A 24124-nucleotide genomic window follows, 5' to 3' on the forward strand; every position below is an offset into this window, starting at 1 on the left:
GTCTATGGAATCAAACGTGTTCTCTGCAGTTTGGATGGAGCCAGCTGGGCATTAGGGCTGGAGGGCTTACAAGGGGCTCCATTGCTTGTCATGTTGCTTGGGAGTGTGGCTGTGGCCATGGAACTGGGCATGTCCTTGGGCACTGTGATTTGACACTGACTCCGAAAAGAGACAATAAAATTTTGCAAAGACTTGCTGTTAAAGCCCTCTTTATTTTTGGATTATTAATGGTATTGAACGTGCTGACATGCTGTAGGAAATCTGGAAAGCAAGCATGACTCCTTTTCAAGAATTAGCTTGAAACCTGTACCAGTTGCTGTGGTATTGCTGGAAAGTGGTTTAAGTGGGGGGCTTTGAGAGCTGCAGCGAGCTGCAACAGTAGCTTGTAAATAGAGAATATGGTGGTGACTCATCTTAGGAGAACGAGTTAAGAACTTTGGGCACTGTCAGTGCTCTGGCATGGAGAACTCCAGAGTTCCAGGTTAAGGTGGAGGGATTTGAATGCAGGGCTCCAGCTGCCTCTTGGTTCTCTTCACCATTAGTTGTTTGTCTTGGAGCAAGTGAGCTGGAAAACATGAGCAGAGAATGGGAACTTGAAGCAGACAGAGGCTAGACTTGTCTTTTGTCCAAGAAATAAAGGTTTAAATGTAGGGCCTTTAAGTTTAGGCACAGGGAAGGGGCTTGAGTCAAAATACAGGTCCAGGGCCAACAGCATCATTGCTGGCTTTTGCAGTAGTTGAACATGTTGCAAACATGTTCAGGTTGGATGGGGCTTGGAGCAGCCTGGTCCAATGCAAGGTGTCCCTGCCCATGGCAGGGGGTGGGACAGGTTGAACTTTAAGGTCCCTTCCAACTCAAACCATTCTGGAAAGCAGGGGGTGTGGAGCTGAGATGTCCATGTACATGCTGAATCTTCATTCTTCTAATTAATGATCCATTTTTCTCACATATTACACCAATTGGTTTTTCTTCTGCTTTATAGCTTTAGTATTGATTGGCACTGTTTGAAGGGTAGAATACACTGATTGTGAGGATTTTTCCTTCAGGGCAGCAAAATTTGTGTTCTGGTAAGATGCATTCATTCTGTTCTGTGAGTGAGTATTCAGCCTAAGTTCTGGAAATGCTTTTAAGCTGATTGTATGTTATAATTCTTTAATGCTTCTCCACAGAATTCCCTGGCATGAAGTTTCATTTTCATTCTTAGGCTACTTCAGATTTCTCTTCTTACTGGTAGTCCCTGTGACAAATACGGCTTTTTCAAGTGCTATAGACAGTGTCTTCAGAGCTTTTTGCTAAGAGAGGTTATATGGGGTTATAAGGTCAGGTGTGAAGGGAGGTGGTGTAAACCCGGACCCTTTAAAAACAGAGCTCCCTGAGAGCATCTTGGAGGTACAACAAATTAAGAGCAAAGGGTCTTTGAGACAATTTAAAGGAGGACAGGGTCAGCATTCAGTTGCACTGTATCCTGTCTTCTAGAGCAGGTAACAGTGGTGGTAGAGGATGGAATACTGAAATGGAGGGGGAAGGAATATGAAGTGCTGTATTTCCAGCCTGTAGAGTCTCCTACAGATAAAATTTAGAAAATAATCACCAATTTCCTTGTTTTTATAGGATTTCACATTTTAAAGATCTCTTTATTACTTAGTATATCTTATATTCTGCTCTGTGATGGTGCCGGCCCTTTGTTTCTGACGCATTTGGGTACTATGCAGTTGCTCTAAATCTCAAATATGAATTCGAGAACTTCCACTATGGCTGCTAATGTTGCAGGTATTTGTTGCATGTCTTGTTTGTTTTTAGTGCACCTTTCCTCATATTTGCACAGTTCTTTATTGCTATGAACTTTTATTAGAATTGTCTTTTCCGGAAGCAATTGCTTCTGTGAAGTTGATGAGTTTTAAGAGTGTCAGTACAGTCGTGATTCTGGTATCTGATACCTTGTATCTGATACCTCGTATATGCATCTTTGTAGAAATCAAGGGAAGAGTTGCTGCTGGGTAGTAGCTTACATCTTCTGATACATCTGTGCCTGTTCTTGTGTCTTATGCCAGCTCAGGAGTGAGTATTTAGGTTACAGTAAAGTTGCACAACACTTTTATCTTGATGGGGATGCCTTTTTTCATACCAGCTTTTAAACCTGTCACAGTTATTTTGTCCCAAAAGATGGAAGATTATTGAAGCCGATGCCCTGGAAAGATGTGAGGTGCTTGGGATCATACCTGGGACATAGTCGATAGCATTTTGGTGGTTTTCTTTCTTTAATTAAATTGTTTATAAAGATGAGAAGCAGCATGAAGAAATCAAAGCTTCTCATTCTTTGCACAGATCAAGTACAACACATATAGTGAGAGGGTTTGGAGTGCCAACTTCTGTCGTCTTCCATGAAAAAGCAGTTGTGTTTCTGATGTGTTCATTTTATGGATTTTTCCCCTTAAAGTAGTTGCCGTGGAAGGTACCATGTTATTTTACAGAGATCAGGAGGTTCGTGTCTGGTCAGTAGTACCTTTGCTTGCTTGATAACAGCATGATAAGAGCTGTGCTTGCTCTGGAAGGGCAGGAACTTTAAAGGTGTAGGTCATTGGTAGTGTGCAGGAATTAGCTGCATCATTACAGAAGTAGTAATTTTCTTTCTGTGCATATTAATTTTGAAAATACGTTTCTGAACAGCATGTCAGCTTGACACCCCTGTTAAAATTGTGAAACACTGTTAGCAACCTTGGTACTGAGAAAACTGTGCTGCAGTGTTCTTGCTGAGTATAATGTATTAAAATACAAGTGATATGATGACTGAAGTAGCAGCACAGAAACTTTTATCTTCCTTGGACAGAGATGTTATTATCCAAATTTTGTTGAAAGGAAGTCTTTCTAATATATTCCAATGCGCCTGATTCCTACATCTCAGTCATTTTTCAAGGGGGTGATCTAAAGCTGTACTGGTGGCTAACTCAGGGTCTGTGTATTCTTTATTTGTACAAAAGACTTAAAATGTTTCTTTCTTCTTTTTTTGTTTCTCAAAGGAATGAAAATTTAGAAAGAGATTTGCCAAATAAAGAAGATGGGAGCAAATAGCAGCAGCATCAGTGAGCTTCCAGAAAATGAGTACTTACAAAAACTGTCAGGATCAGAGCCCATCTCTGAGAATGACCCATTCTGGAATCAGCTTCTGTCTTTTAGCTTCACGACTCCAACAAACAGGTAAGAGGGTGTTGAAGAGCTAACTTTGATAGTATGTTTATAAAAGTGACCAGTCTGAAAGCAAATGAGTGGTTATGTTAATTATTCCTGTTTTAGGTAGCAGGGGAATAAATGCCTGTGTAAAATATGTTGTTGTTTCTAAGTTTGGAAGCATTTTCCACCACCTCTTCCATTCCTGTGGGTTTTGTTCTTCTTCATAATAGCTGTAATTGCTATTCATTCTCCTGGTAAAGATCAGAAATAGGGTCTGTAGTGTTGGGGGAAGCTTTTTTCTTTTTCTTGTTGTTCTAGGAAGCTTTCTTTTTCTTTGGTATAGCATTTGGGTTGACTGGATTTGCTGAAGATTCCAACATTTGATGTTCCCTCTCAACTTAGAGTGAACTGTACTTGTATGATTTAATTGTAGGTTAGCTTTTGAGTTGCTTAGTCTGTATGGCTTTTTTTCACCCCCTTTTGCATTTTGAAAAGAAATTTGGTGTATATTCTCCATAAAGATACTTTCTAAATATCAATTCAAGCTTTGAATGCCTTTTCATTCCAGAAAGTGGTGTTGATATAAATAAAGTCAGTGTTTTTTAGAGGATCCATAGCACATCTCCCAAAATAGAGAATTGAAGTTCTTGTAACTTCTGTTAACCCAACTCCATTGCTAAATTCCTTGGCCTGTGTGTTGATTATCAGTCTTACAAGAACAATCTGATATTATTACCTTCAGGTGTTACTTAAACTGTTATTACAGTTTTCAATGTAGAACGGGTGCTTTTCTGTAAGTGAAAGTTTGGGCAACTGGAATGGAAAATAGCTAAGGTAAATAACTGGGAGGCATTTACTAGGTGCTATTTTTGTAAAGAGTGAGGAGGAGGAAGTATTTTGACTTCTGCCTGGAGAGAATAGCCAGAGGTTAGGAAGAAGGGACAGAGTTGTGGATGGCTGCAAAGCTGGTAAAGGGCAGTACTGAACTGGGAGTGTGTGAGAAAGCAGTTGTTTTTCCTCTAAGATCCTTGAAGAGAAGAATTATTTACAGCCTACCCATGACTAATAAGGTTGACAGCATTTTAAGAACTTACATAATATTCTGTTGTTTGGGTTTTTTTAAGGGGGAATAATTACATATAAAACCCCACCAATTTCTCTTGGTTCTATTTTTCGTCTTTCCCCTATGAAAGTTAAGGAGTTTTTTTTAGCTTGGTTTTTATGCCTGTTTCATGAAATTCAGATCCAGTGCAGAGTAAATTTGCTAAAATAACCCCCCAAATCAACAAAGCAAAAACCTAACCAAACAAAAAAACCTCAAACAAGAAACATAATTAAAAAAACAAGCAGACCAATAAAATGATCCAAACGTAGGTTGAAAGCTTTAATTAGCTGAACACCAGATGGTGCTCTTGCCTGGCAGCTAGAGAAGTATTTTTAGAGACATCTTTTCTGCAGCTTAGTAATGGAAGGAAACAGAAAGTTCCCATTTAGTTGTATCTACCTGAGGCAACCACTGGCAAGTGAAATCAGACGATGTTGGCTGCACAGCACCCTCAGCATTTGTCTGTATCAGATAACCTTGCCTGCAGGAATGGAACAATAGAGGTCAATGTCAATTTCTGAGATTGAAAGCTTCCAAATTATCAACTTAACTCTGTTTTTAATGAGGCTTAAGAGTCAGGAGCAAGATGCTTGTTTGTGTTCTGTGGAACGGAGCCAGTTTTCACCTGTCGAATAGGACAGAGTTTTACAGGTTTCTTCTCCTTTTAAATTCACTTTTTCCAGTTGTCTGTTGCAAAACTAGTGACTGTTTGCTAGTATTATAGAGAGCTGTGTAAGTGTTTTGTGTTGTTTTTTTGTGAAGGCAGTTGGTGATGTTTTAGAGTAAAAGACCTATTTCCTCAAGTTTTTGCAAAGATGGGACTAATGCCATCCTCAGGGAGAAGAGGGCTGTCTTCTCTGGGTACTGCTTTGGACATAATTCTGTTCTACATATGTCAGTACTGTAGGGGAGGAGGAGGAGAAAAACATTAGAAGAGGAAGCGATAGGAAAATTCATGTTGGGAGGAAAAGCAATCAGCCAAACAAAAATTATCCAAGCAAAAACTGGCAAGCTGGGGAAGTGGTGGGGCTGGGGTAGATTTTTCTGCAACAGATGCCCAACAGATTCACCTTGTTGTCAAGAAGCCTTGGCAATAGCAAGAAAACAGTATCTGCAAGGAAGGCTTTCAAGGGGAATCTGAATCAGTGTGCGTAAGGAGGTTTGTGGGGTTTTTAACGCTTTTCCACATGTGCTTTTTCTAGTTAGGAGCTTGTGACTAGTGCTTTGCTTTACAGAAGCTGTTCCCAGTTAGTCCAGGAATTGTAGATCCCAAGTGTCAAACAGAGCTGGATCTTCTGTGGAACAGTAGTCTTTGTGCTTTGGCTTGAGAGATGGGGAATTACTGTCTTTCTACTCTGAGAAACATGGAGACATGATACCAGATCTTAAAATAGCACCACTTTCTGTGCTCTGCTGTCTTCATTTTCTTATGCTTTGTGTGTCTTGGCACTTTGTATTTCTTTCTTTGTCCTTGTTTTTCTTTTCTCTCTTTCCCCTTTCAGTTTGGTTGATGTCTTCCCATTTTTATCCATGTCTCATCTTTATTCTCTCTTTTGGTTTCTTTTCTGACCTCTACCTGACTGAATGTGTTAATCTCTCTTTTTCTGGTTCCATGTGAAATGGTTTAGCATTTCATTTTCTCAGCCATGCCTTCTTTCCTGGGTTTTACTTTTTCAGTCCTGCTGGCTTTTTGGTCTGTTTCTGTGAAGGACACAAGGTAGTTTTCTGTATGGAATAAAGCTTGCCAAATACCAGTGCTGCTGACTGCAAAGTTGCTGTATCTTTGTCAGCAACACTGATGCAAGATGCTCTCTCCCTTTCACTCTCTCTTCCAGTGTTTATTTTGTTCTTCTGCGGGTTTAATCAGGAACTAATCTATCTGGAAAGCAACACAGCAGAAGTGTTTATTTTTTCAGCCAAGATAATTCCCTTGAGTGATTCATAGCTTTGCACCACAAAACAATTCTGGCACAATGAGGGACTGATTTTTTGGGACGCAGCAACCTTTTGGGCTAAAAGGTGGGATTGCTTAAACCTGCTGTGCCATCCAAAAATGACCAAGGAAAGTGTGTGGTCAAAGCAGAACTGGCTGCTAGGAGTTTAATATTCTGCCTTTCTGGGCTACTTGTTCTTCCTCTCATACTATTGATTTTCTTAATAATTAGAGAAATATTAAGAGGAAATATCAGCTGTCAGTAATCAGAAATGAGCTGATGGTGAACCCCTGCTTCCTGCCTGTGACTCCCCTGGCGAGAGTGAGTAGTAACAGCCAGAGCCAGCCTGGGTGTCTGGCAGGTAAAGAAAGCCTCTGGGGCCTTTCACAGTCTAGGAGTGGGAGCAGATAAGTGGTGCAGACATAAATGATCGCCAAAGGAACAGCTTCCAGCAGTTTAGTTTTAGGTTGCCTCATGCTTTTCACTGTAAAAGGTTTATTGTGATATCCTCTTCCATAAAGCAAACCATGCGTGCTAAGCAGGTACTGCTGAAGTGTCTGCTGAGACATTTCTGGTTTCAGCCATTAGGAAGTACTTGGTGCTCTAATTTCACACTCCTGCATGTTCTTTTTTTTTTTTTTTTCCTTCATGGGTCCTTATTTGTTGCACAGAATAGACTCATGGGAGCAGAATTAAAGTTGTATAAAACCTCTTAAATCTGCCACTTCTATACTTGAGGTGACTGACCTATCAATCCAATAGTGTTTGGATATTGGAAAATAAAATACAGCTTTTCTGGATGATTTTTTTTGTTACTGTCAGGATTAAGAGCTATGAGGTTTTCTTTGGAGTGTTAGTTCTCAGTCTAGGCAGACTTTGTGTTTGTCTGGCTTTTCTGTGATTTGCTACCAAGAATGCAACCTCCTCCTTAGTGGTGGTATTAGTTACAATTATTTTCTGATGGAAAACTTAAAGTTAACTAAAGCAGAACTTGCTGAAAATCATGTGCTTAATATTTACTGTTCTGCTTTGTTCCTTCCCCAGAGTTATTAATGAGTTGCTGGTTCAAGAATAATGTGCATGGGCCTTTAATGGAAAGACATAAAAATGAGAAGCTTTTATGTTGCTTTAACATGGTACATTTTTTAAATGGTACAATAAATCATATGCTGCCTTATATTCTTTGATGTCTGTCCTCCAACTAGTCCATTAAAATCAGCATTCCCACAGTATGAATTTACTAAATGGGCTGGTTCTTCTGTTTTGTATTCAATGGCAAAGAAAAAAGGCCTTACCATGAGGAAAAAACTGTCAGGAAAGCTGCTTGTTTTGGTTTTTTTCCTCCTTTTTTTATGGGGATACTTGTCTGCTTTGGTTTGGGTCTTTTTCTTACCATACTAAGGGCAGGTGTTGTGGTGTGAGTATGTTTGCAGCTTTTAGGCAGAATGCTTTCTCTTGTTATGTGGTGATATTTTTGATATTTCTGCAAATTTGAAACAATTTCTATTGTGGTGCCATTAAAATAAAAGTGGATGAAACCATGTTCTTCAAAGCTGGCTGCTGTCAGGAAACAGCCTTCACTGTCTTAATAATTATGGTTTTGCTGAAGACTGATTGTTAGTAAATTTAAAGTAAGGTAGCTGAATTCAACCATTTAAAAATAATCCTATTTATAACACCACTGGGCTTTTTTCCCCCTTCTTTTTTTTTTTTCCATCCTCTTCTTTTTGGAAGTAATGTTTTTTACAATATATGCCAGAATAGCTTACCGCAGAATCTGGCTTTTTAGTAGTAAGAAGCCAGAAATAAAAATCTGCAGTCAATGAAAATGATGAAATTTTGTTGACTAATAGACTGCTCAATTTGCCATTCTTTCCCACCTCTGCTGAGAAGAGGTTTTCTTACAGAAAACTAACTCCCTGATGAAGAAACTCTTGTACTGTGATGAGTGATTGCGAACACAAAGTGATTAAATCCCAATGAAATAACAATTATCCTTGATTACTCTTTACTTTCACCACTGATCTGATAGCTGCAGTCACACAGATACTGCCTGTGTATAGAGAAGGGTTTGTAGTGACAATTGGTGTGCAAAATATTCTTGTGGCATGGTGTTAAGATGTTACAGAAGGTAATCACTGCCACTGTAAAACCTCTCCTGTTTGGATACCTCTAAAATAAACAAAGACAAAACCATCTTCTTTAAAGGTGGCTGCGCTGTCAAGGACGCAAATTTTACTACTATTAATTTTAGTTTTGCTGAAGTCTGTGAGCTTACCATCTACAAAAAAGAAAAGCAAATAAAATAATTTCTTTCTTTTATTAAGTACTTTGAAAATGCTGGCCGTCAGATCACAGGATGAAGGAGGAACTCCTGTGAAGTGTGGAATTTTTTCCTGAAGTGTGTGGGAAGCAACTGTGCACCTCACATATTTGCTTGTATCCAAGGGAGTCAGTCAAGTCTATATAGTTAAGAATACTTTGCTTTGAATCTTTTCTGTTTGCCCCATATGTTCACAGCCCATTTGAATCCCCACATCAGGTGATACCTTTTGTTCATTTCTTGGAAAACCATAGAACTGGTGAATATGTAAATATGTACTGCTTTCTCAAAGTGAGGTTGTTCAGTTCAGGTTGTGCCAGTTGAAGTACATGTGCAAACTCACCCAGGTCACTGTGATCGTGGTGTTAAAGGTCCGTGGATTGAAGCTGGTGTCACAAAAGCTCAGAACAGTTTGAGTTGGAAGGAATCTTAAAAATCATCCCGTTCCACCCCCTGCCATGGGCAGGGACACCTTCCACTATCCCAGGGTGCTCCAAGCCCTGTCCAACCCGGCCTTGGACACTGCCAAGGATCCAGGGGCAGCCACAGCTGCTCTGGGCACCCTGTGCCAGGGCCTGCCCACCCTCAGAGTTTGTTCCATGTGCACATGACCATTTTCCATGGTGGTGTCTTGTCCAGGACAGAGCTTCCTGGATGTTACTGGTATGCCTGGGTTTCTCCTACTGATGCTCAGCAGAGCCATCAAGCAGCAGGAGGGGTTGTCTTACTTTTCATACTTACGGCCTGTTTATTACTAGCAACAGATAATCTTTTTTATGTTGTGAATATACCAAGTGTTTCTCACAGAGCAGGGAATATTTTACACTCCATCCTTAACGAATCTGTTCTTTACTTTTTTTTGTTCTAGCCCATGTCACCAAGTGTCACATCCACATGGCTTTTAAATCCGTCCTGCGATGGCAACTCCACCACTGCCCTGGGCAGCTGTGCCAGGGCTGGACATCCCTTTCCATGAAGAAATATTCCCCAAAATCCAACCTAAACCTCCCCTGGCCCAGCCTGAGGCCGTTCCCTCTCCTCCTGTCCCTGTTCCCTGCGAGCAGAGCCCGACCCCCCCGGCTGCCCCCTCCTGTCAGGGACTTGTGCAGAGCCACAAGGTCCCCCCTGAGCCTCCTTTGCTCCAGCCTGAGCCCCTTTCCCAGCTCCCTCATCTACTTCTCCTCAGGCTTATATATTTGACATATATTTGACAACAGGGCAGTCTCTATTCCTCAGGTGAGGGTTTTCGGACAGAATTTGAACTTCTGTTTGTGATCAGTGCAGTGAGGAGCTTCACCTTATCAGTGCTTGTTAGAACTGAAATACAATTTGAATACTTATTAGCAGTGTTCTGTGTGGCGTAATGAAAGGACAGATGTTTCAGTGTTGAGTTTCCATTCTTACATTCATTCATGAACCAGGTGTCATCTCCACAGGGACTGCAGAGGAAAGTCAGTGCCACAGTTGGTTGTACCATTTTTTTTGTGCCACCTTGTGAATCTTGGCTCTGGCATTTTCTACCCGAGTGTTAATGTAATTTACCTTCTGTCTCTTCACTGCACAAGAAAATACCCAGACAGCTTTTTCCATGTCCCTCACTTCATTTTCCTGCCCAATCAAAGGAAAGAAAGTCACCACTAAATTTGGCCCCAGGTACTTGGGAATGAGCTGCTATTTTTTGTAGCCCTCCATGATATTCACCCCGTGAATCCATCCTTGGGGGTGTAACAGTACTGAGTATTTCACTGGTGTGTGCCTATTGGGGTGGTATTTCTGCTGTAATTCCCCCTCATTAGGTGTTTCTTTTGAGTGAACTGAAATTTTGTGGTAGCTGTTGCTTAGTCTTGAGTGTGGCAAAATTCAGTTTTGTGTTCTTGTATGAATAAGGGGTAGTGGGCTTTAGTTAATTTTTAAGCTTTAAACTTCATTTTAGTATGAAAAAGAATGACTTGCGTGTTAAAAGCTTTGCTGAAGATCTGAAAGCCTTGCTTGCTTTGCCACTGGTTTTGATCCTGGCAACTTGTAGAAATTAAGCAACTCTGTGGAATTTGTTTGAGGACTTTGTGTGGTTTTTAATAACTCAAAGGGAAGAAAAAAAATCTGTAAGAATGCTAGACTTTGAAACCTAACCTTAGAAATTAGGGAGAAAATGAACCGTAATTCAAAGCTGAATGTCTGCATTTATGGTTTAAGTCCTGGAGCAATTATAATAACCACTCTGGCTGTGTCCCCAGGATCTTTGGATAGTGGGAGGGGTCATGTTGTGTTAGATTATGATTTTTTAGTACCTAAGAACTCTCTGTTGAGTTGTTGTCCATTGTAATATTCACCCTCCCTGTCTGCCTGGTCTTGGGAAGGAATAAATCCTGATGACAAGCAGCCAGCTGGGCAAATTTAGAAGTTTCTGTTATTTTAAAAAAGTGCAAGGTCACATAGACCTAGAAAACTGTGTTGTCCGTAGTTGCTGGTGGCGTGTTCTTGCTCAATACCATTTGTTTTTAATTACTCTGCATGTTTGTAGTGCTGGAACAAGAGACCACCTTTGAGACCAAGTCTAATGTTTTTAAAATATATATCAAAGTGTAAGTTTGTTCTTTCTGAATCTTGTGTTTCAAAGCAGTTTGTAAAAGAAGAATGAATGCTGGTAATTGATATCAGGACAAGCCAATCTGCGTAATCTAAAGTTGTCTTAGGATATTCAGCTGTAGATGAAGAGCTGTCTCAGCTGTCAGCTCACTACACAGTAAATTAGTCTGATATACAAGAAAATTTGCAGGCATCTTAAAACTTAATTTGCTTGATGTCTCTATCTTGAATAGTTTCCTCTTGAAGGGTTTTGAAATAATTATTTTGGCTGCTCTTTCTACAACATCATCCAGTCCTCATGAGTTGGGGCACAGCTCAAACTCCACAGCTTCCAAGAGCATGGCTCCACAGGGTTTTCAGCCCTGGAGCTGGTTTAGCAGCTTCCCACGTAGCACCACTGATAATCTCAGGTTGACACAACAGCGTGCTGTAAACTGGATTACCATGTAAATTTAAAAAAAGCACAGGACTTTAAAAAGAGAAGAGGGCTGCATTATGACTGCAAGTGTTGAACTAATTTTTTTTGACTGTCCTTTTATTTGTTGAACTTCAGAGGTCCCTGAAGGTCAGGCTGTATGTTAATTCAGTCTGTATAGAGGCTCTACCATCTCTTCCAAAACACTGAGCAGTAGGGCCTTCATGATATGATAAGAGGTGATAGCTTTAAACTAGAAGAGGGTAGATTCAGACAAGATAGAAGGAAAAAATTTTAACGATGAGAGTGGTGGAACTGGGTGCCCTTTAGTTATTAATATTCGTATTGCTCAATGTGGCATTGAACAGAGTATCTGATGATTTGTCTTGTTTTCCCATCTGTTAAGGATGTTTTTGAGGATCAGTTGCCCTGCACTGGTAGGTCAGAAGTATGTGCTTGACGCAGCTGGTGTTTACTTTCAGTGGTTGCTGTCAGGTTTTGCTTTAGTGCTTTATTGTTCTTTTTCAGATGATGTTTTTCTGAGGCGTATCACGAGGCAATTAATGAAGTTACGAACAATTTGCTGTATCTGATGTGATTGTTGCACTAGTATAATAACATTAATTGAAAGGAAAGAGCTGCTTAGCTTGAGGTTAAATGTCAGATTGAGGTTTCTTTTATTCATGTTCTCAAAAATGCATCATTTAATGTGAAATTTCTTGTAAAGAATTTCAAGTTCTTTCTATAGGCTGCTGTTCTATTTGTATTTTCGGTAACACCAAGCTGAGCATGGCAGCACTGGACCTGCAAAAGTAGTGGTAATAAAATGCTCATGGAATCACAGAATCATTTAGTTTGGAAAAGCCCTTTAAGATCTTGGAGTCCAACCATTCCCCCAGCACTGCCAAGGCCACCACTGACCCATGTCCCCAGGTGCCACATCCACACGGCTTTTAAATCCTTCCAGGGATGGGGATTCCACCACTGTCCTGGGCAGCTGTGCCAGGGCTGGACAACCCTTTCCATGAAGGAATTTTCCCCAATATCCAACCTAAAACTCCCTTTTCACAACTTGAGGCCATTTTCTCTCCTCCTGTCCCTTGTTCCCTGGGAGAAGACACTGAGATAATTTCACTCTGATGAACAATCCACTTTTGAATATTAGTTTCCTAATATGCTGTACTTCAAAAGAATATTGCGCTGCCTGATGTTAGGATGACGGAGCATTGGAATGAGTTGCTCAGAGAACTTGGGGTACTCAAAAGCCACCTGGACATAGTTTGGGGCTGCTGGGTGAAGAAGCCCCTGCATGAGCAGGGAGGTTGTACAAACTGACCTGCACAAGCTAATGGATGGCAAAAATTAAGTGCTTTGTAGAGAGATTTTATTACTGTTTTGTAATGAATTTTCACTTCAAGTACAGGAGCCCAGTTGCTTGTGTAACCATTTTTATTTTCTTTTCCTCATACCTAGTGCTGACTTAAAGCTCTTGGAAGAAGCCACAATCTCAGTCTGCAAGTCTTTAGGTAAGAAGTTGTGCCATCTTTTTTCCATGTACTTTATCAGAAAAATTGGGAAACAGCATCCCTGTGCACAGTCACGCCTTTAGCATTCTATTTGTTTATGTTGCACTAGAAAGATTAAAGCAGTGTGTAAAGAGTGTTTTTATGTATATCCCAAACCTTTAGAAACTTCCATTGATAACTGTTTTATGGAACTTGATATGACTGAAAGGTTTAAAACAAATAATTCTGTCTTTACTTTGTCTTTTTCACTTTGCCCTTTAAGCTGATCAGTAAGAGGAAAGAATTAGAGGATGAAAGGAAAGGATGATATAAAATGTGATCAGTGGTGTTGCAGGAAGGTAAAAGGTAGTTGTGAAGACCTGCCCAGTTTTGTGACAGGAGGCTGTTGTGCTGTAGACAAGTCTGGGAAAGGAAGCAGTATGAGCATCCCTCATTTGGGATATTTAATATTATTAGTATTATTTAATATTAGTTGTATTTAGAGAACAGTTATGGACTAGTAAATCATGTACTGGAAAATCTTGAAAGAAGAATGCCTGTACAGAAAAACAAGACATACTGTGCTTTATTTAGAAATATGAAAGATGTTGAAATTTTGGGTTTTTTCTATATATTGTTCGAACTAGGTAGTGTCAACTTACACATGCTTTGTAATTGTATCTTATTTTTCCTCATCTAGTTGAGAAGAATCCTCGAACAGGAAACCTTGGATCATTGATTAAAGTCTTTCTTTCTAGAACCAAAGAGTTAAAAATTTCAGCAGAATGTCAGAAGTAAGTTCCCAGAAAAGAGCTGTGTATGCCATTTAATTTTTAAAATGTTCCTATCGTTGCTAGCTCTTGAATTTTTTTACTCTACTAATTAACATGCAAACCAAACCTTAGAATTCTCTTAAACTGTTGTTTGAAACAGAACAAGTGTCTAGTACTTTTCTAAACACAGGAATTAAGTCTAATAATTAAATAGATTACTGGGGAAAAGTACATATTTGTGTGTTAGATTAACACATCTTTGTATAAATGGTGTAAGCTATGGGTACTACTGGCTTAGAGCTGTTCAAAAATCATCTGAACTTTTTAGTTGAAGCTTAATGTATGAGCCAGTATTCTATCTTGGAAATATTTCAAATATCTGTATCTATAAATATGTATCAAAATACTGCCTTCAAGTTATGTCATACAGCTGCCATTGGGTTTTTTTGCCCCTTTCAGCAGTAGGATAGAACTCCAAGAGGTTACTTCTGCAGCACTGTGGGGTTTTTCTGCAGGAGGCTTTCTGTAGTTGTTCCCTCACACCCACAGATGAATGTCCCACTCTCATCAGATCTGGGGCTGCAATTCCTCCTTGTTCCCAGGAGTGCCATCAAGTGTTTCACTTGCATCTAAAGTAAAAAGTTACTTGTTCCCAGATAGCTCTAGGTTTTAATCCAAAGATACCTTGGAAGTACAGGCAATAGCTGACTCTGTGGTGTTGTATGGGCTTCCTAACAGTTGCTTACTGGGACTCAAATTTTATGCAGCTTTCATTGAGAAAACTTGGAAAATATTTATGTGTGTTGCATAAGAAAACCCTGCTGTATGATGCTCGTGAAGTCCATAAATGCCTGCTGTCAGCTGAAGGCTATTTACTTGGGAAAAAGGCTAAGGTTCAGGGAGCCAGGAAGCTTTCAAGTCTGAACCTGTCGGAGGTTTTTGAATGTCTGTGTGCCTTGAGTCCATAGCATCTAGAGACCTCTAGAAGTTTGCTGAACTGTTAGGTGAGTTCCTCAAAGAGTGATACTTCTGTTGGCTGTGGTGTTTTTAATAGTACGAATGTAGTTAGGGATAAGGTTGTATTTTCTAAACTACTTTTAAATACATTCCCATTGTGTTTTCTGTAACATCAACTGCAGACTACCTGCTTAAACACTTTGGCTTTTCCTTGCTTTAACTGTAGGAACTTTGTCTACTCTGACATTTATTTTCTTGTGGTTTTTGATGCATGTTTGCTGGTGAAGCATTACTGATTCTTGTTTGTTCCTGCTTCTTTTCTAGCCACCTCTTTATCTGGCAGGCTCACAATGCACTGTTCATTATTTGCTGTTTGCTGAAAGTATTCATCAGTCGAATGTCAGAAGAGGAGCTGCAACTTCATTTTACTTATGAAGAGAAAGCAGGACCAAGCTCATATGGTGCGTACACACAACTGCTAGTGAAACAAACATCCCCTGAGAAACTTAAATGTCCTGATGGCATGTAGGGACATGGTTTAGTGCTGGACTAGTGAGTTAGGTTAATGGTTGTACTTGATCTTAAGAGTCTTAAGAGTCTTTTCCCTAAATAATTCAATGATTCTATGTTTTTTAGACTGAGAATCCCAAACTTTGCTTTAAAACCAGAAATTATGTACTAGAGAGTTAGGTGTCGCTTATTCTGGCTTTTTTTAAAAGTGTGGTGCTGTAGACCTACCTGAGCTTTAGTGATTTTCATACATTTTGAAAGGTGTTAATGGTCCTCTTCAGAGGAACAGAACAGAATTGGGGTGAAGCTGACCACATACAAACATTGGAACGTTGATATTGCACCTTTTTAATGCATCTTTTCACATATTTTTCATAAACCAGCAGCAGCCACAGAGTGGAATTAATGCAATTTTTAGGGATCTAGGGAAGGAAAGTTATAGTACTACGGTTAGAATTGACCCATTGAGAAAACAATTGCTAAAATTTAATTTGGGGGCAATAGCTTATACAAGAGTATAAGAGAAGTCAGAATTTAGGCAGAATTACTAAAATAGGCTCATGTCCAGGAAATGGAGTATATGTGACATGAGATGGAAGATGACAGGAGAGATGCTCAAGGAAGAAGCTGTTACCTTTGAATAAGAATAATACAAATGCATTCAAAATCAGTTATGTTACTGCAAAAAGTGCAGCAAAAAGACATTCTGAACACTGTCGACCACAAATCTTTGTGTAGTGCTGTATCAAGATGCTCTCACAGAGTGCATGACGGATAATGCTGCCACGGGAGCCTTGATTTCCTTTGCTTTAGTGTAAATCATGGAATCATTTAGGCTGGAAAAGCCTCTAGGATCATCAAGTGAGACAGCTAGCCCAGCACTGCCAAGTCCAAGTCAAAGTACTGTTCAGTTTGTAATTGCACGTTGTTTGTTGCATAAAGCCTAAAAAGTCTCAGAATGCTAGAGCAGTGTGTGTGGATGGTGTGAGGACAACCAAAAGTGTCTGACTGTGGATTTCCTGCAACGAGGACACGTGTTGAGGACGCCAAATCACTGCTTGCTCATCAGCAGTGAAAACTGTTCATTAAAATCTGTTTAACTCCTTGGCGCCTGCCAGTGCTCTGGGGAAATTAGAATTGTGGTGCCAAAAGATTAAGTGCTACATGTTGAAATGGTTTAATGTATTTAAACTGTGATGAGTGATCTCCAGGAGGGAAGTCAGCTCACTGATGCACTGGAAAAGAAAACCTGCTTGTGTATAAGCTATCCCTGCAGACTGCCTGTGGGTTTATTCCTGGATTAAAAAAACGGCTCACCTCTTGCTTCAGTGTACAGCACACCACAGTGGGATGGGTGGAAAAACTGAGACTATTGTCAGCTGGAACCCCTGCGATCCTTGTTCCGTGCACTGGGAGTTCCTCGCAGTGTGGTATGGAAAGTGATTCTTGTCACCAGGGTAGACCCATGTTTATACCATGTCTAGTAGCACTTGACTGTAATTCACAGTGACATTTATTAGCAATAATTTTGTGCATATTGACGACAAATGTACTTAGCAATTACCTCTGAGCAGATTGTTCATGGGATGTTGTTGATTAGGAAGGTAGTTGTGTGTGGTCTGCTGGTGAGACAGGAAGCGAGCCTCTCCTCGGCTCCTCTTTGGGTTTCCAGTTGGAGATGGCTCTTGTGAACTTCCTCAGGGTGTTGAGGTTCATACCATGCTGAGATTACGTAGCCATTGAGTTTGATTCCTAATAATCTTATTTTTAAATATCTACAGAATGTGCTAATAAGGCGTGTACCTTCCCATAGCTCTTACGCTCAGCTGTTGGAAAGTGGAGTATCGTTAGTGAATTGTAATAAACTGTGGTTGTGCTAGGGCCTATTAAAAGTAAACAGAAGAAAATGAAGTGTTTTGTTGTTTGTATTTTTATAATTAAGTGTAGCTTTCTTGAATTTTTGGTTTCTACTTTTCGGGAAGGAGAATATTCCTATTATAGATTTTATTTATTGTTATATTATTAATCTATTATTATAATGTTGTTATTCCTATATTCCTCTTAATTTTACATGGATTTATTAGTACTTTAATGGAAATTTTACCATCTTTGGTGAACATGCTTTTTAAAAATTAAGTTCTTAGTCACCCTTGGTGTTTTTTCATTTACCAGAGCGTGACATTATTTATAATTCTTCAATTGTGAGCATGATAAAACAAGCCTTATAAAAGACATTATTATATGAACTGTATGATGTAAATAAAATATCCATATTTAAAAAAGCTTTAATACAGTGTCTGAATTTTGAAGTTTCTGTGTTTCCTTACTGCCTGGTGAGTAGTTATTGGAAAGAACACTACAACCACCCAGCAACACAAACAGCCTCTCTCCCCTGTGGTCCATTTTCATATGCTTTGTTCAGTCTCTTAGCCTTCTGAGAAAAGGTTACTGTTCTTTTCAGGATCATCTCACAACTCCTTTGGAAATCACTCTGTGGTTGTGTTTGTTTCCCTGTGAGCATCACATTTTTATCCTTCTGGTTGGATAATATATTTTGGTGCCATGTTCTCTGATTTAAGTACAGCACCTGGGAGCTCAGCACACATAACTGCAGTGTCAGCTTGTCAGGATGCTCACACTGCAATCAGGCACTGCATCAGCACCTGCTCTGGGATATTTGGTGAGTCAGGGAGAAGTGTGTAATGATAATCTGTGAGAGTCCTGTGTATGGAAAATATCCCTGTCACTGTCTGCTCAGAAATATAGGCTGTATGACATGGCCACTATTGTTCAGGTAGCATTTTTTATAATTCCCTTATCTGGAAGGATTCTCCTCCCAGATTTTGCACTTCATATGCTTTCACTTTATCTAAATGTCCAGTTTGTACTTTTTCCTGCTAGACTGTGTTTGAGGCTCAGAAGAAAGCTGTGCAATTGTTCTTTGTGTCATAAAAAGGGATTTCTTTGAGGTTTGAGTGCCTGGGTGTACTTTAGCCTAATGAAGAAATTGCCCTGGATTGAGTCCCTGCTAACATTCCTGTTTATTGATTTCCTTCAAAAGAAGGCCTGCCATTAACAGAAATGCATTCTTTTTGAGAGGTTTCAGATGGTTCTTTAGCCCAAGAAGTGCAGCCTTTGCCTCTTCATCCATAATTGGGAATTTCCTTATAATTTTGGAGAATATTGCACAATTTTGATTGCAGGAAAGTTCACAGAGAGACTAAACCCATATACTTTAAGATTCAGCTGAAAAATTCCTGATATCCATAAATCCCAAACTGGAGTCAGCATCTGCTCAGCTGAAGCTGGAGTTAATCTCACTAACACAAGTCATTCATCTTTCCACTGTATCCCGTTTCTGCACAGTCTTTAACTGTATTGTGACTCAAAGGTGTAAGAGAGCACATGCTGAGTAGTGTATTTTCAATCAGACCATCAATTCATTTCACCTGTTCCTGTAGTAGGAAGCTTTATTTATTATCTGTAGAGAAGTTTTTAAACACAAGGGTACTAAGGGCTGTTTGTGATGCAGTAAAGCAAGTATGAGGACATGGTGAACACAGTGTAAAAATAACAACACATTTAAAGCCTTAAATGATTTCATGAATGTTTAGCTATCACATAAAGGAAATGAGGGAAGGCAATTAATTTATGTACTCATTATTCACACTCTTAAGTAGAAGCTGGAAGTTTGTGAGAGTCATTAGAGCTGAAGATCAAACCACAAAACCTAAGGAAGCTTTAAGTCTATTTTGCAAGGAATGACTTATTTCATTACTTGTGTCCAGGTTCTTTATGAGTAACAGGGCAGAAAAACAAGTAGCATCTACGGTGAGGATATACCTTGTTATACTGGAATATTTTATTAATACTAATATTCAGCACATCCACCAGATCAGGTCTTATCAATGTAGTAGTTAGGTTCTTGAGGGGATGGAGCTGGACTGGTTTTAGAATTGGGGTCTCCTGGCATCTCTGCTTTCCTCTGCATAAGACATTTTGCCTGTGTTGTGTGTGCTAATCCAGTGCCTGTAATGTATGTAACTTTGAAAAAGTAAAACCAAAAAAAATTAAAATGTATATATACATATCTCAAACCCAAACCAAACAAGCCCCACCAAAAAGTCAGAATCCATCAAATTACTTGCAAAATGAAATAGTTCACATCTGAGGACTTAAATATAGCTGCTGAAAAAATGGTACTTCACCATAAGTGGACATTTTAAAACCTGTGTGATTGAGTCACTTCTGCACTAGAGTTTAGAAGATGCACCTATGATTCCTCTCCCTGCTCTAATTTTATTTGGACAGGTTCACCCTGTACTTACTTTCCCCAAGGCTTTACAGGTCTTTGATCCAAGTATGTGATCTATTAATGTGAATGAGTCTTGTGTGTATTGTCTTTATCCTGCTATTGAAAGAGGCATTGTTTGTGAAAACACAGAGTGTTCTGTGTTTATAGCTCTCTCTCACGTTATAGATTTGGCTTGCATCCTCCTCATTGTCTTGGCAAGATGAAAATTAAACAAGAATGTGTGTGCCCCAGTTGGGAAAAGGATACAATAATTATTGTAGCTGAATGACATTGATTACAGCAATTCAGCTTTTTAAAAAATTTTAAATAACATCTTTCATTCTGCGTGAATGTGCTAACCTGGTGTTTTCTTGCTTTATTTTGGATATTGTCTTGAGGGAAAAGCCTTCTTTCATATTCAAATAACCTTATTCTCTTTTCAGATGAGTTGTACATGTAGTGTGGTAAATGTAGAAATGATGTTTTAAAAATGCACTCACTTTACTTTTTTAACCTTTTTCTTCTCACTTTCTTCTGTTAGGAGAAAAATTGGGTACCTGTTGGGAATTAGTAGAAGTCTTGCTTTATAAGCATTTTCTAGGTTCAGAAAGCCTTAGGAAAATGTCACATTCAAGTTACTTTAGAATATATTATCTGTGCTCTGTTATTGGCTGTGGTTTCTGTCCAAGGTTATATACTCTGAGCAGTTCTTGGTTTTACTAACAGGAGCTGCATTGTGTTACTCATGGGGGATTCTATAGAAAGGAAACCACGTTTCCGTGATAAAAAACTGATTTCCTTTAGAATGTGCAGTTCACTAGGTGACAATTTTTAATGTGTTTTTAATAAACTGATTGCGGAAAGAAATAATTTTGCTTTATAGTGAATATTCCCCCTGGTGTGCTTCTTAAAATTGAGTTCTGGACTCAAGAACAGACTTGGGTTAAGCAGAGTAATACTGCTGTAACCTGGCTATAATGCTGTGTTTATGGCAGGACTTATTTATTTGAAAATACAAAATAAACAGGCATTTGGGTAATTATTATGCTCCAATGCTGTAATGCAGAGGATCAGCTATGCTGCTCCTTAGCAATTCAGCACTATAAAACCCTCCACTTCCTTATGATGATGTAGGTTTCTCATCATAATTTTATTTCTGAAAGCAGAATAAATCCTGATGAACCAAGGGATTTATCTTTTGTTTTTTTTTTAGTATTATGTGGTAACTTCAAGTGGTTTAATAAGCTTTTTCCTCAGTGAGTCTTAAAAGTCTTTTGTTACAGTTGCTTTTAAAAATTGCTGATGTAAAATACCACCAGTTTTATTGCTTAGAATAGTTGCAAGTTTTTAAATAATTCTGAATCACTCCATGCATTTTATCACATTGTGTATGACTAGAGAAAGATTTCTGTTCCCTTAAAATGCACCAACTTGTCATTGAAATGTGTAAAACTTCTTCAATAAATATATATATTAATGAAAAAATTGTATGTGTATTACTCAAGAGCAGCAGTGATGTGCTCAGTGGCTGCATTCTTTTGACATTCTTTTAGAGTATTGCTCAGTGTATGTTAGACAAACAAAACTGCTTCTGATTACTCTTCGCTTGGGTTTATAAAACTGAGTGAGAAAATATGTGAAGTTCAGGGAATTTTGAGAGGAGACTTAACTGTGGACCAGTGAGAAGTCAACAGTGGTTAGTTCAACTGTTAGTAATAACAGTGTTTAATGTTACCTCCTCTGAGTAGTAAAGCAAGGCTTGATGTGCTAAATGTAATTCCCACAATACCAGCATCTCATTTAATTTATGCAATTGTTATTAGTTACTTTTTTATGTAAAAAAGCGAAGGCATCACCATTTTCTCTGTTGGTAATCTCAAGTGCTTTCTATTTCAGGAAAAAAAATCCTATCTCCTTTAACAGGTATAACTTCTAGTGTTTGTTCCTTAATTAAGATATTGATCATCTGCATCTGTGTGTTTGAATCTTCGCTTTGTTTTGGTGTTTGAAAACCCAGAAATCCTTTGACATGTTTCTTTTTTAGGAACAGAGTGTGAAGACCTCATAGAAGAGTTGCTGTGTTGCCTCATCCAGCTCATTGTTGAAATTCCCCTCTTGTAAGTAGGCATTTTTCTTTTGCTGTTTTTTTTTTTAAGTCTTCTTTTATAAACTGATCATTTGAGAGCATGAAACTTGTAGTAATGGGATTATAATGTTTATGTAGTTGTATTTGAATGTTCCATGTGATGGAGCAGTACACATAATGATAAGCTGCTGCCAGTACCAGCCCTGAATATTCTGTTGGAAGAAGTACATGATGAACGTCTCACACAGCAGTTCAAACCATCAACAGAAGTTATTCCATTTGTTTCAGGTACCCCTGTCAGCACACAGACAGTAACTGGTGGAAATGGTTGTGCTCATGGTACAGGGGAAGGTACAGTGGAGGTGTCACTTCAGCTCTGGGGTATGCAGTAAGGTGAAAACTAAAGTTCTTCTGCAGTTCTGTGGGGGTTTAAATTGCAAAAATAAATCATGTTGTGCTATTTAATACTGATTTCTGAAATTCCAGTGAATTGATGTCTGGAGAAGGGATAAGAGAAATGAATAAGTGGAATGTTTCTGTAGATCTACAGATTTGTTTATATGGCTTTTTTTTCATGCATCTGTTGTATTTGAGAGATGTTGATTCCACATTTTGTTGGGATATGTGTCATAAAACATACTTCAGTGTTTTATGTAGGAGAGCATGCTTTGTTCCTTGGAAATAAAAGTGTTCTTTCACTTTTGTGGAAGTGTTCTGATGAGTTTTAACCTTTTTCCCCATGATAAACTTTACTAAAGGTAGAGTGAGCAGTGTCTTTAGTGTTAAATTTCATTGTAGTCTGTGCCTAAAATGTAGTGCCCCAACTGAAGCATCATGGCTTTGGAAGAGTTTCATATTGTCTCTTACAGTGTAGTATAAAGCTCTGCTATTTTGTAGCTGGGATTGCTCTTTTGGTTGGAAAACTGACAAAGATGCAATGTTTTTTGAAACACTGCTGTCATTAAATACAGCTCTGTCAACGTTAACGCGAGGGATTTGTGTAGGTAGAGTGTAATGAATTAGTGGTGTGATTCAGAGTGTCATTCCACAGAGCTTGTCAGGACTTCCTGGAACAGATACAGGCTTTGTTTGGAGCAGATTAGAGGAAGTACAAAGGGCTGAGAGGACTGTGATATACAGACAAGTTCATAAATCCTGCAGGCTTTTATTTTTCTTTCTTGGAAGTACCACTGTGTGTGTGCAGTCCAGTTCCTTTATTCTGCCTTTCCAGCAGAAGAAAATACACCAGCATGATTGTTCCTCACCCATTTCAACAACTGAACCTGTCAGCATCTCTATTTCTGTGTGAATGTGGTTGCTCCAAATGGAAGCAGCTGCTGAAAGCACGTAGATTACTCTAAAACCTAGTGATAAAATGGGAATATTTAAATAGAAAATTATAAAGCCTGTCCATAATTTTAATATTCAGCTATATCAGAAACTATAAGACAGAGATGTGGAAGATTTTTATTTTGTGGTTGGGATTTTTTTTGTCATGTAAGTTTTTTTAGCTAAATTTCTCCTGAAATAGCATGCTGCTGATTGCTAGTAAAATACTAACAAAAATGTGTATTACTGTCTTGTTTATCACTAAAATACATTTAACAATGTGATAATGTCTTAACTAAGAATTTTGTTCCCATATCATCGAAGGGGAAGTAGGTAGAGGAAAGGAGATACTGGAAAACTTTCTTTCTCTAAAACACAGTCCAACTATGTTCTTCATAAAGGTGTTATAAGGTATTAGTTTATTATTAATTTTGTTCAAGAGAGTGATCAGGATTGTTTTCATAGTGAGTTTATTCTTGCTTACCTCCCTCTCCCTGGTTTCAAGGGAGTAGTTAATTTCTGTCTTTAGCTGGAATGAAGCAAGAGAATTGCAAGCCTAGTATGTGAATTTGGGGAAGGAATAGATTGAGTGGAACACATTAAATATTCAAACTTGTTATGATTTGTGTGTCAGGACTTAGGATCCACCTGCGAGAGAACAGCCAGCTTTGGCAGCTTGCAGTGACACTGTAACAGTGTCTGTCTGTAAAGCTGCTATAAAAGATGAATTTTTGTTATGACAGACCATTAAAATCTCCATGCTGAGCTGGTCTTCAAAGTGTCTTTCAGAGTAGCAAAGATTTTGTTAGGAGCATTCAGTAGCCTTAATAGAGGATTGTGACAATTAGTGTGTCCCTTGGGTTCTGTAGGTGCAGTTTGGTGAAGGAGTGTATACAGCTGGCAGCTGCCGTGTGAATATGTTGCATGTCTGCACCCCAGTTTAAGCTTCTATTTTTCTCCTTCACTGAAGCTGTAGCATTATTTTTAAAGCATGGAAGGCCATGTCCATGTTCATAATGTAGGAACAGGGGTATCTGTGCAGCTGTCTTGCACTCCTTCCTTTTGAACTTGTTCTCAATGTCACATCAGGTGCTTGGGATACTTCTGTGTGTGGTATTTTGCAGGCATGGTTGTTCCAG

The 24124-nt window shown here is 38.9% G+C and overlaps 1 protein-coding gene across 13 annotated transcripts in view; it reads left to right on the forward strand.

The window, feature by feature from the left end:
• The first annotated feature begins 2993 nt into the window (after nt 1-2993).
• Nucleotides 2994-24124, forward strand: part of DYM (dymeclin) — a 224476-nt gene continuing 203345 nt past the window's right edge. For 5 of the 13 annotated variants that reach the window (XM_017734321.1, XM_017734324.1, XM_017734328.1 and 2 more), the window contains exons 1-6: nt 2994-3195; nt 13005-13057; nt 13737-13830; nt 15091-15227; nt 21615-21687; nt 21945-22049. In XM_017734321.1, coding sequence (XP_017589810.1) covers nt 3056-3195; nt 13005-13057; nt 13737-13830; nt 15091-15227; nt 21615-21687; nt 21945-22049 — 602 coding nt within the window. In that variant the 5' untranslated portion in view covers nt 2994-3055. Of the gene's footprint in view, nt 3196-13004; nt 13058-13736; nt 13831-14682; nt 14814-15090; nt 15228-21614; nt 21688-21944; nt 22050-24124 lie in introns of those variants that run through there. The other 8 variants (XM_017734323.1, XM_017734325.1, XM_017734329.1 and 5 more) reach the window with 5 other exon arrangements.

The sequence above is a fragment of the Corvus brachyrhynchos genome, unplaced genomic scaffold (genome assembly GCF_000691975.1).
Source record: "Corvus brachyrhynchos isolate BGI_N302 unplaced genomic scaffold, ASM69197v1 scaffold285, whole genome shotgun sequence".
NCBI lineage: Eukaryota > Metazoa > Chordata > Aves > Passeriformes > Corvidae > Corvus > Corvus brachyrhynchos.